Here is a 15,573-nt window from a genome sequence, read left to right as displayed (position 1 = left end):
CCTCTGCTTCCTCCCTCAGTGCCATGCCAATTACTAACAATGGTCCCAAGGTAGTGCAAAAATGTTCAAACACTGTTTTGACCTCAAGAATAATTTATAAGTACAGAACTATTACACTTACAGTGGGCTGATTGCCAAATGAAAGTGAGTGACATGTTGAGCCTGAAAACTAATGGGGTAGAGGCAATTCTGGCATCTTAGTTTTCCCTCAACAGGTAGGCAAATCATTCTCCTGAATCTGAGAGTGCGTCTCAAAAACAAAGTTTACTGGAGATGAAGAACAATGCATTCATAAACTCAGGGCGAGACAGAATCTTGTCCAGATGCTCTAGGTATGGATGGCCCTTTGATTAAAAAGCTTTTTTTGGGTAAAACCTGAAAGGTCAAACTAGACATTTCGCTCACGCTCCCAGAGCCAGGGATGTCCAACAATCACTTATGGGAGAAAGCACAGATCCTGTTCATAGACTGTGTGTCCCTGAGCAGAATCTGCCTGCATGTCTATGGTCTGAAGCTCACTAACTCATTTGGCATTTGCTAGGGCTACAAGGAACAAAGTTTTCTAGTTAAGAGTCTTGGAAAAGACAGGCTTGATACAGGGGCCCGTTAACCACTCGAGAGCTATTTTCAAATTTTAACATACAGAGTAGACTTCTCTCTGCCTTGGAAGTCTCGAAAGACTTCATGGGTTGCTAAGATCTTGGTTAGAAGATAAAACTAGACCTTTGTGTTTGCATACTAAGCCTAGCATTGCTCTATGCCCCTTGAAGGTGAAAGAAGAGAGCCCCTTGGCAGTCCTCAAGTATAGGAGGAATTCTGCTATCTGAGCTAAAGAGGAATTTGCAGACAAGATGTAATAGCCGTTACACCATCGATGGAAGACTGCCTACTTAGATTGGAGTACCTAGCATGAAGACTACTGTCTGCATCTTGCAACAGTCTCCACAGTCGGCCTTGAAAAGTTTACTTCTTCCAGGCAAGCTCTGGGATAGTCCGTAAATCTGTCCGAGAAAAGAGTCGTCCACCCTTTGCTGGTATCTGTTGAAGTGAGGTTGTCTGAGTAGATGTGGAATGTGGAAGGAGACATGCATTTTGTCTGAGTAGACGTGGAATGTGGAAGGAGACATGCAAAGTCCACTAACAACCATATCTGGTTTGGGAACCCATATCATGGTCCAGAACGGGGCTAAGTGTCATCGTTACATTGCGATGAACCTGAAAACTTGTTCAGCCCTTTCTTGATCAAATTGGAATGCCTGTGCAAGAGGGTCTAGGACTGGAGAACAAAATGAGGAAAGCAACAGTTCCTTGAGGTAGCAAACTGGGCCATAATCGACCTGTCCCATAGATTCTGCAGATTCTGCCAGACCAGGGGATCCAAGGTCCACTTGGCAAGAAGGACAAGTTTCTGCCAGTTCAGTGCGTCTGTCATAACTAATTCATGTGCCTTGAAAAAGTCAAATGACTAGAAAACTCAATTTGATATGCCCATCGTAGGAATCTCTGGAGAGAGAGAGCTTCCTTCTTCCATATGCTTAAGGACTGTGGTCTTGAACCAAGATTACCACAGTCTAGGTGTGAAAAAGGGTTGAGAAGCATTGAAGCCACGAGTGCAAAGCTTTCAGCTATCTGACAGATATGAGAATATACTTGGGAATGTGGTCTTGTCATAAGATTACCACAGTCTGAGTGAAACAGGGTCAATAAGGGCTGAAGTCCCAAGGGGAAATCTTTCAGCTATCTGAGAAGATTCTGTTCCTTAGAGGGTAGCATCCAGGAAACTACCTGCTTCCCCAAGCAGGCTTCCCAACCCAGATCCTAGGCTTTTGAATGGAAAACTAGGTCTGGGTTTGGAGTATGAAGGCACTTCCTTTCCAGTGGTTTATGTACAGACAGCCACTACTGTAGGTCTGACCTAATTCAGGCCTAAGGGGAAAAACAAGTGTCCAGCTGCATTTCCCTGCTGCAAATTTTAGAAGACCTCCTCACACTTTCCTTCAATGGTAATCGAAGAAGTTGGTCATCCCGGTAAAGAATGGTATTCCAGAACATCAAGTCAAATACCAGAGGAGTTAGGACTCAAGAGTAGGCTTGCCACAGTGAGGCCAGAACACAGATCCTTGTATTAGAGGACTCTGCCCTGCTAGATGGACTGGAGATACTCCCAGAGTCCGGCAGACACATGGAAAGATACTTCTTGCATAACTCAGGTCTTCATCCACACGCCCTTGGAGCTGGATGACAGGATTGTCTGGTTCATCTTTATCCTGAATTTCATCTTCTATTCTACGAGAAAAGAGGGGCATTTTGGGCCGTGCAGATTTGCTGACTACTATGCGGTCTCGACCCGCAGACCACCGTGCAGAGTAGCTGCCGACCCTGCGAACTCTTTGACAGTCGGTGGACACTTGGACACTTGAGCGGACTCGATTACAATGAACTCAATAACACTATGCACAGGCCAAAGACATATGCAGAAATCATGGAAACCTAGCACAAGCAGAACTGTGGGTTTGACAAACTGAGCCAAACCCTTCTGAAGAACAGACACTGTTCTCTTAACTGTGTCCTGAGGGAAGAGGAAATGTAGGCCCGGAGGCAAAAATAACAGGGCTGAATGCAATTGTGGGACTCTCTCAGCAGTAAAAGAGCACCCAAGTTATCTCTCCTTGAGGTTTCAAAGTAAAGAGCGGAGATCTCTAAAAGACATCTCAATCGTCCTTATCCAAGTAGGACAGGACTCAAGAGGTCAACAGAAGAAATGTCTCTCGGCAGGAGTCAAGTACTGGATAGATATCGACACTCTGTGGTAAGTGAAGAGCATTCTTGAATTGGCACTGAGCATTCGGAAATCGGCGCCGGGCGCTCAGGAGTTGGCACCGAACTTTTGGCAACCAGTGCCAAGAGCACAGAGGTAGACAGCAGCCGCTCGGGAGGAGGCGCTGAGTGCTCGGAGACTGTGACTGTCATATTTCGCTGAGAGAAGAATCTCTAGTCCATTAGAACATAATAGGAGACATCTCGTTGTCACTACATCTCTTCAAGGGTTGGGACGCACTATGAAAAACACCTAGAATGCCTCTTGCCCAGGCTAATTTTGAGCCCGACGACAACTGGTGGGTACCAAAAGGGCCACCCTTCCAACGGCAGTCTGAGGGTCTTCCACTACACAAACTGTGAGTGACAGGTTCTACCGAGGAGGTGACTTCCCGTGGGCAAACCCCACCAACCTCCTTTGGACTTTCAGAATATATTCTTCCTTTTATCTAGGAGTGTCAGGAGGGGGGCACTCTGGAGCCACTGGATGCTTGGAAATTGCTGGGCTACTAGTGCTAGACGAGAGTTATGGTGCCAGATCCTGGCGCTCCACGAACTGGAAGTACAGGAGATAAGTGCCGTGGACTTCAAAAATCTATATCACTAAAGCACATCCTTTTGGACGCCTTTTCAATGGTTGTCTGCCGATGCCTGAGACCAGGCAACAGTCTCGACTTGGCTGGGGCAACTACCCAGGAGCTAACCCCTCAGACTCCCTTGGACTGCAAGTATGTTTTCTTCCAGGTTTAGGGGAGTACGACAGTGACCTTTGGTCTAGGAAATCAGACTGGCCGGATAGTCACCTTGTTCCCAACACTTCAGGCAAGATGCCTTTTCAGTGGCTGTCTGTTGCCACCTGGGACCGTACAGCAGGTTCGATTGAGGAGGCAATTACCCGGGGAACTTCCCGTCAGCCTCCATTGGACTTTCATTATGACTTCTCCCAAGTTCAGGAGAGTATGACAGTGACTTAGGTCTAGGAGAACCGAAAGGCTGGATAAACACCTCCTCCACTACACAACACTACACTATCACAAGGTTAACTTCTGTTAACCCATACAAAAGACTGACAAAGGTACGGGAAGGACGCGAGGGAGCCTGGCATGGAGAAACTAAGGGGGCTAGTAGCAGGAGAGAAAAAATCAATGTGGGAAGAGTTGGTGCCAGACAATCGGAAGCTGGCGCCGAGTGATCCCAGGATGTGAAAAGTACCTGGTGTAGCTGGCCACCAGGCAAGCTAGTAGCTCCAGAATCTAGTGATCACTCCTGGGCGCTCAGCACCAAAGCTAGCGGGCGCTGCTGGGCGCTTGGCGCCGATTCTCGGCTGTCAAGAAAGTCTATTTCTCTCCTTACTATGTTCTGCCCTTACACTTTTTCAGTTCTCTGCAAAGCCAATTGTAATAAGAAAATGCTGTAAATTAACTCTTTATCGACAACTGTTTTGAAGTACGCAAAGTACCATCACACAGAACATATCTCAATTCTTTATCAAACATTATTTGAGACTAGCGGATATATATTCGCCATCAAAAACATCGGTTCAGTAGCGAACATGATATTTCCGTTATAATCAGCTACTCAGTAAAGTAGAGTTAATCAATTGATTGCAAAACCACTGTAGCAAAATATGATAAACTTGAATCAGATCTTAATACCAAACCATAAAATATCCTGAAAGCTGTAGGCTTGAAGACTGCTTGAAATCTGGTTATCTAACCAGCGAATAATAAACAAAGACTGCGGAGAGCCAGCAAGAGATCCCAGTGTGGGACTTCTTCCAGGCGGGACAAGCTACCTCCTTCTTCCTCTGCTTGTGGGCATTGGAAGAAGGGAAGGTGGGAGAAGACAAAGACGACAACGAAGAAGACAATGACACCTTCCTACTCTTCTTAGACTTTCTTGTCTTTGCCTTCTTCAAGAGGGTATGGAGGATCTGCTCCCCAAGGTTAGAGGAAGACTCCAGAGCAGACTCCCGAGGAGCAGGAGCAGACACCATGGATGAAACAGCAGGGGGATGAGGGGATGTCCTATCAACTACTGCAGGGGTCATCAACATAGGATGGGTAGTCACACTCATAGGCATGAGATAGTTGGTTGTCATGGTGACAGCAGACGTAGTCACTGTCGCCGTGGTGAGTCACCGGAGGAGCAGCAGGGGCATGAGAATCCCGTAGGTGATACAGAATGCCCCACATCAAGGAAACTTCTTGGAGGCCAAGAGACTGCCAGGTTTCCTGAAGTTCCTCATCCTCCACACTGGAATCAAAGTTGGGTTAGGAGGGGCAGTCTCTGTTCATACTGAGGGAGATCTCCACCGCCCCCTCCAAAACGAATGAACAGAGGCTACTGAATGGAGGTTGTCCTGGATTCCAGTCCCCCAACAACGATCTGTGCCTGTCGAAGCGAGTGAAGATGACGAAGGGGAAACCTCTCCCAAAGAAGAGGTATCAAAATGAGGAAGTTTCACTGGAGGGGGAAAGTATCTGAAGGATTAGCCACCAAGGGAGTCATCGGGGGCATATTACCCTCAGATGCCAACTTGGGGAGCTTCTTCTGATACTTCCTTCTCAATGAATACTTCGTCCCCCTTTCTGGAGCTAGTCACGGCACTCCTCGCACACAGTCAGGATTACACTCATACCTCCTGTACAATGTACAAAGGGCATGAGGATCTACATCAATTGCCAAGCAGTAATAGCTACAAGCCTTTCCTGCTGTCCCAGGGCACTTCTGTTTGAGTACTGCTTTACACTCGGTTGGCTTTGCATTGCACTTCACTGTAGCAAACACACAAACACTTAAACAGTGAAGGTAATTACTATATAAAGACCAAAATGTTTGTATATTGTGTAGGAACAATCTGGATTTATGGTTAAGAAATTCAGTTCCCTCAGCCTACCACCTCCACTACCCATAAGATTGAAACATTACTGTTTACTCTATAGCGTGCCAATGGAATTTGATAATTCTGACTTTTTGTGATAAACATGTTTAACATTTTCAACATTCTTCATAGTGCCAATGCCTTAAAATCACTCACGATTTTTTATTCCCAATTTTCACCATCTTGTATTATGATGAAAAAATGGTCTAATTATAAGCTGCAAAACACATTTACCATGAAAAAATACACTGCACTGCATAACAAAATAATCTGCAACCTTGGTTGGGGATTAGGGGACTGGCTTCTGCACCTTACGTAAAGTAAATTGCGACTCTTCCATAGCAAGCACTTGTGGTTACTAAAATTCATCATTTATAATAAAACTTGATGAGAAAAGGTCTCAACATATAAAAAGCTGTGAAAATCACATCAACATAATGTGAAAATGCAACTTACATGAATGGGCTTCTTCCAATAAATCACTGTACTCGGAGGGAAGTACCTGACTTTCTTCTTGCTCTTGGTGAGAATATAAGAAATCCTTCAAAATGTTGTAGACTAAATTAGACCATATACTTCTGAAATCATTAGTTTTGTCACTGGAATCCACAATATACTGCAAAATGTCTGTTTTCTCCTTCAGATAGTCTTCATAAAGACTGTAAGCTTCACTACTGGGATCAAGATTTTCCATGGTCATTTGAATCCACTTATCTTCTAAGGCTTGGGTACATTTCAACCACTCATTCTGTGATGCCCCGAAAACAGGGACAGATTCACTTTCAACAAGCTTGTGTAAAGCATCATGGGATAACTTTGACTGCTTGCCTCCCCAGACTGCTCGAAGAGGCATGATGGGGGCTAAAAACAAAGCAGACCCATCCTTCAGGAAATCAATAGTATTCTGAGCAAACTTAAAGGCAGCGTTGACTATATGATTAACCATTTCTTCAGTACTCATTCCATAATACTCTGAACTCCCTTCTGGATGATTCTTAGGAATAAACACTGGTAATGGTGTGCCACATGAAGCTCTTATACACTTTGGCCCACTTTCAACTGGCTCAGCAATGCATGAAACTCCTGTTAAAATTATGCATATAGTGTTGGAAGGCCAATTCTCTTGTTGCTCTTTTAACAGATTCATTCCATCTTCATCAAAATATACATCTTCATCTATGAAAGAAATTGGAAAGCTTGATGTTAGCTGCTTCAAGTTTTCAAGATACTTGATATTTCCTATAACCATAGCACGTTTAAACATTCCACCTTTCTTCATCTGACTTTTCTTCATGGAAACAGTTTTAGTTGGAAATGGTATAGATGAGACAATATTCATTACCTCACGCATCATTTTTGCCCAACTGTGCTTTGGATTCAGCATATGTTGCATAACTTCTGTAACTCCAACTATATTCAAATTGCGATTTGAGGTTCGAAAATTCTGAAAGATTTCATCAGGAAGAAGTGAGCTCATCCACTCACAAGCAAGCTTTGTCCAAACATCACAAAACATATTGTAAGAAACATAAAGAGCTTGAACAGTTTTAACAGCTGCACAATGTGAATAATTAAGTCTACATGCTCTATGAAGAGTTGGGTGATTAAGGAATGCCTCTTCCACAGAAACAAGCAAGGGAATAGGTGGTGATAAAATGAAAACTCCATTGGGCTCCAATGTTCTCTGAACCTTCTGGTAAGCTTTGTTGAATCTACTAATCTTATTTTGAAGGCGATCAGCTACAGATTCTATAGGTAGATTGGAGACATCTGTGGTTATCAATCGTTTCAAAACAAAATTGCACTGCTGACAATCTGGATGTTGGGCAACCCCCGCTATATCGTAAATACCACACACCAATATCCAAAGAGACTTCTGGGGGAACTTTTCTTTATTCCTCTTCACTACATCAACTAATACTTCTGGACTAAGGTCATCTTCTGATATTATGTTTACCTGAAAAACATAAATTATTAAAACATGACTCTGATTCCCTGTTATTTGCTATAAAACTAAACTTTTGGAAATGCTACACCATATAAATAACTGTCGGTAGTCATGCTTTATGAATACTAACTATAGAATTTAAAATTAGTATGCAAAAATACAATTACAGTATCCTAAAAATAAAATCCACATAAGAAAAAGTATTGAAAAAATGTCTCTGAAAATAACCAGACTCAAAGTTTGGTATGGCCAATAACTGTACATCTGAATTTCTTACCCAAGGCCAAGGGTAAAAAATACAACGCAGGTGCGAAGTATCATCAGAAAATCTGAAAACCCTGACTTTTTGTTTATACTAACATTAACACATAAAAGTTGTTTAAGTTTGGAACTAGTGTCACACAAAATTAAGTAGTAAAATTACAGGCAGTCCCTGGGTTACAACAGGTCCAGCTTTACGATGTTCCGAAGTTACGACACTTTTCAAATATATTCATCAGAAATTATTTCCCGGTTTATGACACGTTCCAGGGTTATGACGCTGATCCGACGGAAGAAATATGGCTACAAAACGGCAGAATAATCGAAATTTGGTTTTTTTTTTTATGAAAAACTCAATAAAAGTGCAGTTTACATCATTTTCAATACACCCAAAGCATTAAAAGTAAAGTTTTCTTAGGATTTTTTGACAATTTTTCGGCCCATGACGCTGCGTAGGAACAGAACCCCGTCGTAAACCGGGGACTGCCTGTATTAGGCTTTACTAATCTCACTTCATGTCAGTATTTATAGAGTCTAATATCTGTACCAGCCCAAACTAAGCTTACATGATTAAGATTTTACATAAACTAAACATACCAAACTTTAAAGGTAACTCGTATTTTTCTTAAATATGCAGTATAAAGCTTTTTTATGCTTTGAATTAGGAGTGTAAGTTGGCTGTGTCAGCTGTGGAGAAAACAATCTCAAGGGTGATGACTGTCTGTTGATACTGGTGGTGGAGGTCAGTGGCAATATTTTGTAGTGATAAGTACTGTAACTTAACCTACTAGCCTAAATGTTCTTTGTAAGGGAATTACATTGGCAAGTTTTTAATTACTAAAACAGCTATTTTTATATTTTATTAAATTTTTTCTTGTATCCAATTCTTTTGTTTTTTATATTAGTCTTTTTTTGTCATTTATCAATACAGGAATGTTTCTCATTCCCTGAATATATGTTGAAAGGTCTGCCCCATCTCGAGAAGTGTGCTTAAATTCTCTGTGATTTATTCAGTTTCAGAATGCTGAAGCTTTAAGTAATATGTTTGGAAAGAATAGTTTTCAACAGATAATTTACTTTAAAATCTGTAATGGTAATACTTATGGTTAGCTGTATGATTGTCCACAGAGTTGCGCCTATGAACTCTATGTTTTGTACCTGTGAAGGGCACACATATATAGGAATTGACAAAACTGGTTACTGAAGTAATGTCTTTGCCCTATCTACATATAAATGAGTGGACCCACTGAATTTGGTTGTAGAGGTGTTTGAAGATTTATGCATTTACTGTATACTTTTGTGGAAGGTGACTGTTCACCATACGGTGGTGTTTTCTGGAAAAAAAGACTGGTTTCTACTGGACTACTGACAGAACCTGTGAGTTATTTTTAGAAAAATTAGAATTGAAAATTTCATGTACAATACTTTTTTGCATACCTACTAGGATAAGGAAAAATTTACTATATGTTGTGGTTTTATTAGCTTAAGATGAAGTTAAAGAGAGATTGATTTAAAGACATTTGGATTACAATTTCTTATTGTCAAGTTACTTGGGTTATGGAACACTTGGTGGCCATCAGAAGTTTAATAAAAGGAAAAGATTGGGGTAATATGAAAATTTTCCTGATACAAATAATTACTTGGAAATTTACCACTGTTATAGTTAGCTTACATCTTCACGCTGTTAGCAATCAGCATTCAAAATGCAGCAAAGAAAAGAATAACACTTGGGGACTCAGATGGACTGACTATAATCACCTGTTTCCCACCAGGAATGTTCTCATTTTTGTCAAAATACTTCCTGACCACCCAAAAAGAATTGGGGAGACTGGGTGGGTATTGAACAGTAGGTAAATATCCAAATCATTAATCTTATCATAACAATTTTCATTATTTGGATGATTCTTACCTACTGCTAAAGTTAGCTGACTACCATACTGAATGAGAATGGTGGGCTAGTGCAGCCACAGAAACATCTGCTCAGCTTTTTAAAAGGGAAAAAGCTTCTAAACATTATTGCTGGCTATGTGATCCTTCCTAGAAAGCACTGTTGCCAAGCAGTGGATCCACAGCAGGGTGTAAGGTCCTCATAACGAGCCATGTCAGAGGGTCATTAAAAGAAAAAGGATTCTATCTCTTACAGTGCTAGTTAATTATATGTCAGTTTTACAAGCTTAATCATTATTATTTTATTTTTATTTTCTGCATTAGTGAAATGGTATGGGCATTATTCATTTACAAAAAGTATAAAAAGCACACTTTTAATTTTAAAAGATATTTTTATAGCAAAACATTCATGTTTAAAAATATCCGTTTGTGTTGTGACGCCATAGGACGACAAATGGCGGGAGGGAGCAAAATGTAAACAATGCAGGCGTGAGGGATAAAAACACTGTGGTGTGGTAGAGAGAACTCTCTGATGGTTAGATGGTCGATTTTGGGTTGTAAGTCTGTTTTGTGGTTTTTTGTAGTCGTAAACTGGATTATACAAGAACAACATGAACAGGTGGGTGGACTGCATATTGTAGCATTTTTGGTTAGGCTAAGAAAACTTTCAAGTGGTGGCAGAGCGTGGTTGGTTAAAAATGGACGGATCTGACGGTAAACTTTGGGGGGTGAAATGGAGAAAAGATTGTCCGAAATTTAGCGGGACACAGGGCACTTATACAGGATGAAGACACGTTGAAGACTGGCTTGTGGTGTGTGGAGAAGTGAAATATCCGGGGATAGAGATAATGAGCTTAAAAGGAAAAGCTTTAGAAGTAACAGAAGGAACAGACAGAGATGAACTTAACCCTCTGGTGATCTGATGATGCAAAACCGTGTCAATAAATTTTTTGCCGTAAGTGCTCCAATGACACGATTTCCGCATCACCCATGAGTTATTTTCTGGGGAAATTCACCCCCCGCCCCAAAAGTCATCCAAAGAAAACGAAGACTGCGCCATTGCGTGGGCAGATCTTGGACCTCCAAGAAAACGTAAACAGGACTCTGACAGGTATGACACATGCGCCACAGTCCTCCCCCAACTAAACCACTGCACCTCCTATTTTGACATAGTTCAGCACGTCTTTTAACATTCTCACGCTTTTTGCTTTGTCGTCATTTATCTGCGTTTGTGAAGTGCTGTCGCTTTTGCTATTGTTATACAGTGTTTGCAAGTGATTGTTGAGTATTTTGAATAATATTTCAAGTGTTTTTCGATAAGCTAAATAGTGAAGAATTAACTTTTTTTACATTAATTTACTTTTTTACATATATTTATCTTTCAACAACATTTCTGTCTTTCAGCTTCAATTGCTCAATTTTCTCTGGGAACACATTGCTTTTATGTGGGCTATTTGTAGAAAATTTATTCAGCTTTCCATTGCAATTTTCACTTTTTCTTAGCGTTATTCATTGCCGAGCAATTATGAAAAATGTAAGTGTAAATATGAGTACTCGAGAACCCAGTCGAGCCGCGCAGTTCAGCCTAGGGTTTACGAGTGCGTGAATAATATTTTGTATGCCTGTTGTGCATCTGTAAATAATTTCAATGTGTATGTATTTTATATCATTCGAACAGCCATTCTTTGCACTTTATTGTGCTGAACGGCAAAATGTAAGTATCAACGTTTCTAAATAAAAATCTTTAGCGAACAACTGACTTTACGTGAAAAAAAAAAAAAAAAAAAAAACTTAGGTCTCTGTGAGCCAATTGCTCAATTATTTATTGGGAACACCTATTGATTTTAGGTAATATACACAGGCTGTCTCTGGTTTACGACAGGGGTTCCGTTCTGATGCTGCATTGTAAGCTGGAAATCGTGTAAACAGAAAAAATCGTTGAAAATCGTGAGAAAACCTCACTTTCAATCCTTTGAGTATCCTTTGGGTATCTTGAAAATGATGTAACCTGCATTTTCAATTTTCATTAAGTCTTTCATAAAAAACCACTCCAAAAATTTTACCATTTTACTGTTTTGAAGCCAGAGAGAGAGAGAGAGAGAGAGAGAGAGAGGACTCTTTTCTGCAGAAAAGACTTGGAATTTCACAGAACTACCAGTGCTCTCCCATTTCACTTAAAAGTATCATCTTACATCAAATATAGCTTAAATTATTATCATATTACTACTGTATTAATCTTTGAAATTATATTATAAATATCACTTCAAAGTCATCTTAAATATTAGTACCCTTTTCCAGCCAGAGAGAGAGAGAGAGAGAGAGAGAGAGAGAGAGAGAGAGAGAGAGAGAGAGAGAGAATTACCATTATTACTTACATTCAGCCATTCTTGTGCTGTACGAGAGAGAAATTACCACTATTACTTACATTCAGCCATTCTTGTGCTGTACGAGTTAAGACTTACCTACCAGAAAAGACTTGGAATTTCACAGAACTACAGTGCTCTCCCATTTTCACTTAAAGTATCATCTTACATCAAATATAGCTTAAATTATTATCATATTACTACTGTATTAATCTTTGAAATTATATTATAAATATCCTTCAAAGTCATCTTAAATATTAGTGCCAGCACCAGCCAGAGAGAGAGAGAGAGAGAGAGAGAGAGAGAGAGAAAATTACCATTATTGTAATTAGCCAGAGAGAGAGAGAGAAAATTGATTAGAGAGAGAGAGAGAGAGAGAGAGAGAGAGAGAGAGAGAGAGAGAGAGAGAGAGAGGTTTATCTCTTTAATCTCTCCAAGGAATGTTAATCCATTTCTCGTTACTACTGGCTGACAACAACAAAATTTTCTTTTGTCTTCCAAAGATGTAGGCTGCTACTACTTTACTCGTATTTTCTGCTGGAGTTCGACCTGTGTCACCTGGTGAAATTGGTTCCATCAAGCACATTTTCTAGGTATAGGTGCTAAAATACCAGAAAAAGCTATCAAGAATGCAGGGTTACTACCCCAGTTTGCTCATCTATAAATTAAAAATAGATGTCGGTATACATAAAGGGTGAGTGTTGCCACTGCCATGGGCACTCTGCTGTAGAATCTCAATCTCAAAATCCCGGAAAGTGAGGGCAATCATACCAAAGCGGCCCATCACCCGACCAACCAACACCTCAGCATATCTTAGCCTGTTTCCATCTTGCAGCTTGTAAACATTGCCAGGTTTTCCCTTGTGCTGCTATTTTGTGAATTTTGCATTCTCATCATGTCTTCCATCCAGAATTTTCTTCTCCTAAGTTGAGTACCATCTCCTTTTGGTTTTTCTTATAGAGGCTTCTTATTTGACCCTTTAATTTAGTAATTACGAGGAGTTAAATAACTGCGGTCTGGTCATCAGCGGTAAACATACCGGCCATATTGGACCCTCAGTCTTACGTATGGTTTAGCAGTGAGATTCTGCTTGTTTTTACACTGTTATATATTTTATATAAGTTTAAATATTTCTCCTTCAGGGAGTTCTTTTTGGCAGTACCATAGCTGGTAGAGAGGTGAGGTGCCCGTATCATGACTGATCTAGCTAGTATTGGGCTTCCCCCTCCGCCTTTCTGATCATAAATGTTTTCCTAGGACCCTTCCTCTGTGGCGGTACATTCTCCAAGATAATTACTTTATTATACTTATGATCTTTCCTGATGTGTACGGTGATGGATGACATGTATATTTTTGGATTAAAAATGTTTATGATTCAGCGTTAGTGTCGGCCATTTTACGTATCACCCGCGTCCTACATGTCACGGGTTGTTTGGCCTTCTCTATAGCACGAGTCTTTTATATATTATAATTTCTGTGCATACATATTTATATATTTCACATCATTTGGTTGACTTTTATTTAATATTTTAAGTCAGGTAGTTTCCTTGATGGGTATTCTGGCCTAGCCCTCTGCGTCCATGATCAGAGGGTTGGGCTAGTGCTCTCCCCCGATCAGGTCGTTTTGAGGCTTGGAGAGATGTTGGAGCCAGTTTGAGGAGTTCCTCGTTCTCTTAGCCATACAACCATGCCGTCATGTTGTTGGAGGTGTTATTAGGCTTGTGAGACCCCGCCCCTCCTGTTTTAGCCTACCTGACAAGACCGATTGGTTTCGGTAAGAGTTGGAATGAAATGAGGGTCTCCTTGAATAACAGCCTCCCACCTGACCAGGCTGTCGGCGTTGGAGTGTGGCCAGACCTTAGTGGATTTCCCTCTACCCTCCCCCCCCTTCCATACCTCTGTTAACCTTCTTACCCAAGTCAAAAAATTCTGACATTGGGGAGTGGTCTGGGGTCGAAGGTTGCACTGTCTTTTTCTTGTCGTTAGCCTAGCCCTTCCTTACCCATTCTTTAGCATTTGGCGGGTGTCCCTAGTTCTCCCTGCGCGAGGGACGTCGGTCTCTACGACCGGCACCCAGTGGGGAGTTTCTATAGGTGTCCAGGGGGTGTTTCCCACCCATCTGGCCACCGCTATTCGGTCCCCTCCATTTTGCTATTCCTTCCCCAGTCCTTAGCATTTGGCGTGTGGCCTTGACTTCTCCCCGCGCGAGGGACGTCGATCACTACGACCGGCACCCCGTGGGATTCGGTCGGCGTCCAAATAGTCTTTCTCTCTGGCCTCCGCCTTCGGTTTCCGCCATTCTGCTAGTGTTTCGTTTGTTAGCTTTCCTCAGTGTTAGCTGGAGCATCGAACACAGGCCCAGGGACACTTTCTTGACTTCCGCTAGGTTCATTCTCCGCCGGGTTTGTCAGGTCTCTCGTTGTTCTTGAACATGCTACCACTCCGGTGGGTACGGTTTTTGGTTGGTTGGCGTGTTCCCCGCCACAGGCGTTGAGAGTTGAGCCAGTTTTGAGGACTCCTCTCCGCCTCCTCCGCCTTCCATAGGTGAGGTAACGAGATTTCGAGGCAATCAGAGCGAGATGTCTGTAACCAGCATATCTTTCAGTACTTCTGTTTACATAATTAGTTGACCATTTCATAGCATATCTTTGCATACGCTGCCGGACTCTTTCCGGCGGTGTTTGTTAATTTTACTATAATCATATTATAACTGTGCATTATGATGCATGGTTCTAGGTTAAGGTCATGTTACCGCCCGGACTTACTCCGGTGGTCCTTATCTTATTAGTCATGTATTATGCCATCTTTGTTATTCTGCGGGTTATCTCCGGCGGGATTGAACTGACTGTAAGCATGCTCCATCCTCACCCCATATTAGAGTTAAAGGTACCTTATCTCATCCGGACCTACTCCGGGCCCGGGCCTTACGTAGCATACTCATGTATCATCTGTCCACTTAAAGTTGAGTGCGCTGTCCAGGAGCCTGGGTGTACAGCGTCCCCCTCCAACAACCCTGTGGCCATGTGGTGTGTCGCTCCCACTCCGGCCTGTGAGGTTGCGTCGGGGACCTGATCGTCTGGCACCCAGGCGGTAGCGAGGTGTGCTACGCTCCTGTCTGACAGGTGTTGGATGAGTAAAATGGCTTCAAGTCCGTAACCTTTAGTCTCCTTTTGACTTCATTGATTATGTTGATAGGTATGGTGGTTGGAGATTGTTTTAGTAAGCCTTTCTTTTCTTTCAGTCCGACCGTAGTTCCCGCGACTCTTCGCTGTCAACCCTCAAGATCTGGGTCAGCGGGTTTGGGAGGAACGTCGCGTCGGGGAAGCCTTACATCTTGTCAGTGGAGATTTGTAATCTCCTCTGCCCGGCGCCCGGATCTCAGCAGCAGTTCCGGCGGAAGTAGCTGCCCGCTG

The 15,573-nt window shown here is 42.0% G+C and overlaps 1 protein-coding gene across 1 annotated transcript in view; it reads right to left on the bottom strand.

The window, feature by feature from the left end:
- Positions 1-15,573, bottom strand: part of LOC136844863 (uncharacterized) — a 484,772-nt gene that overhangs the window by 330,444 nt on the left and 138,755 nt on the right. The window contains exon 5 of the mRNA XM_067114107.1: positions 6,158-7,658. Within this exon, the coding sequence (XP_066970208.1) occupies positions 6,158-7,658 (1,501 nt within the window). The remainder of the gene's footprint in view (positions 1-6,157; positions 7,659-15,573) is intronic.

The sequence above is a fragment of the Macrobrachium rosenbergii genome, chromosome 13 (genome assembly GCF_040412425.1).
Source record: "Macrobrachium rosenbergii isolate ZJJX-2024 chromosome 13, ASM4041242v1, whole genome shotgun sequence".
Classification (NCBI taxonomy): domain Eukaryota; kingdom Metazoa; phylum Arthropoda; class Malacostraca; order Decapoda; family Palaemonidae; genus Macrobrachium; species Macrobrachium rosenbergii.
The sequence above is the reverse complement of the archived record's forward strand: the minus strand, read 5'-3'. Positions and strand labels throughout refer to the sequence as shown.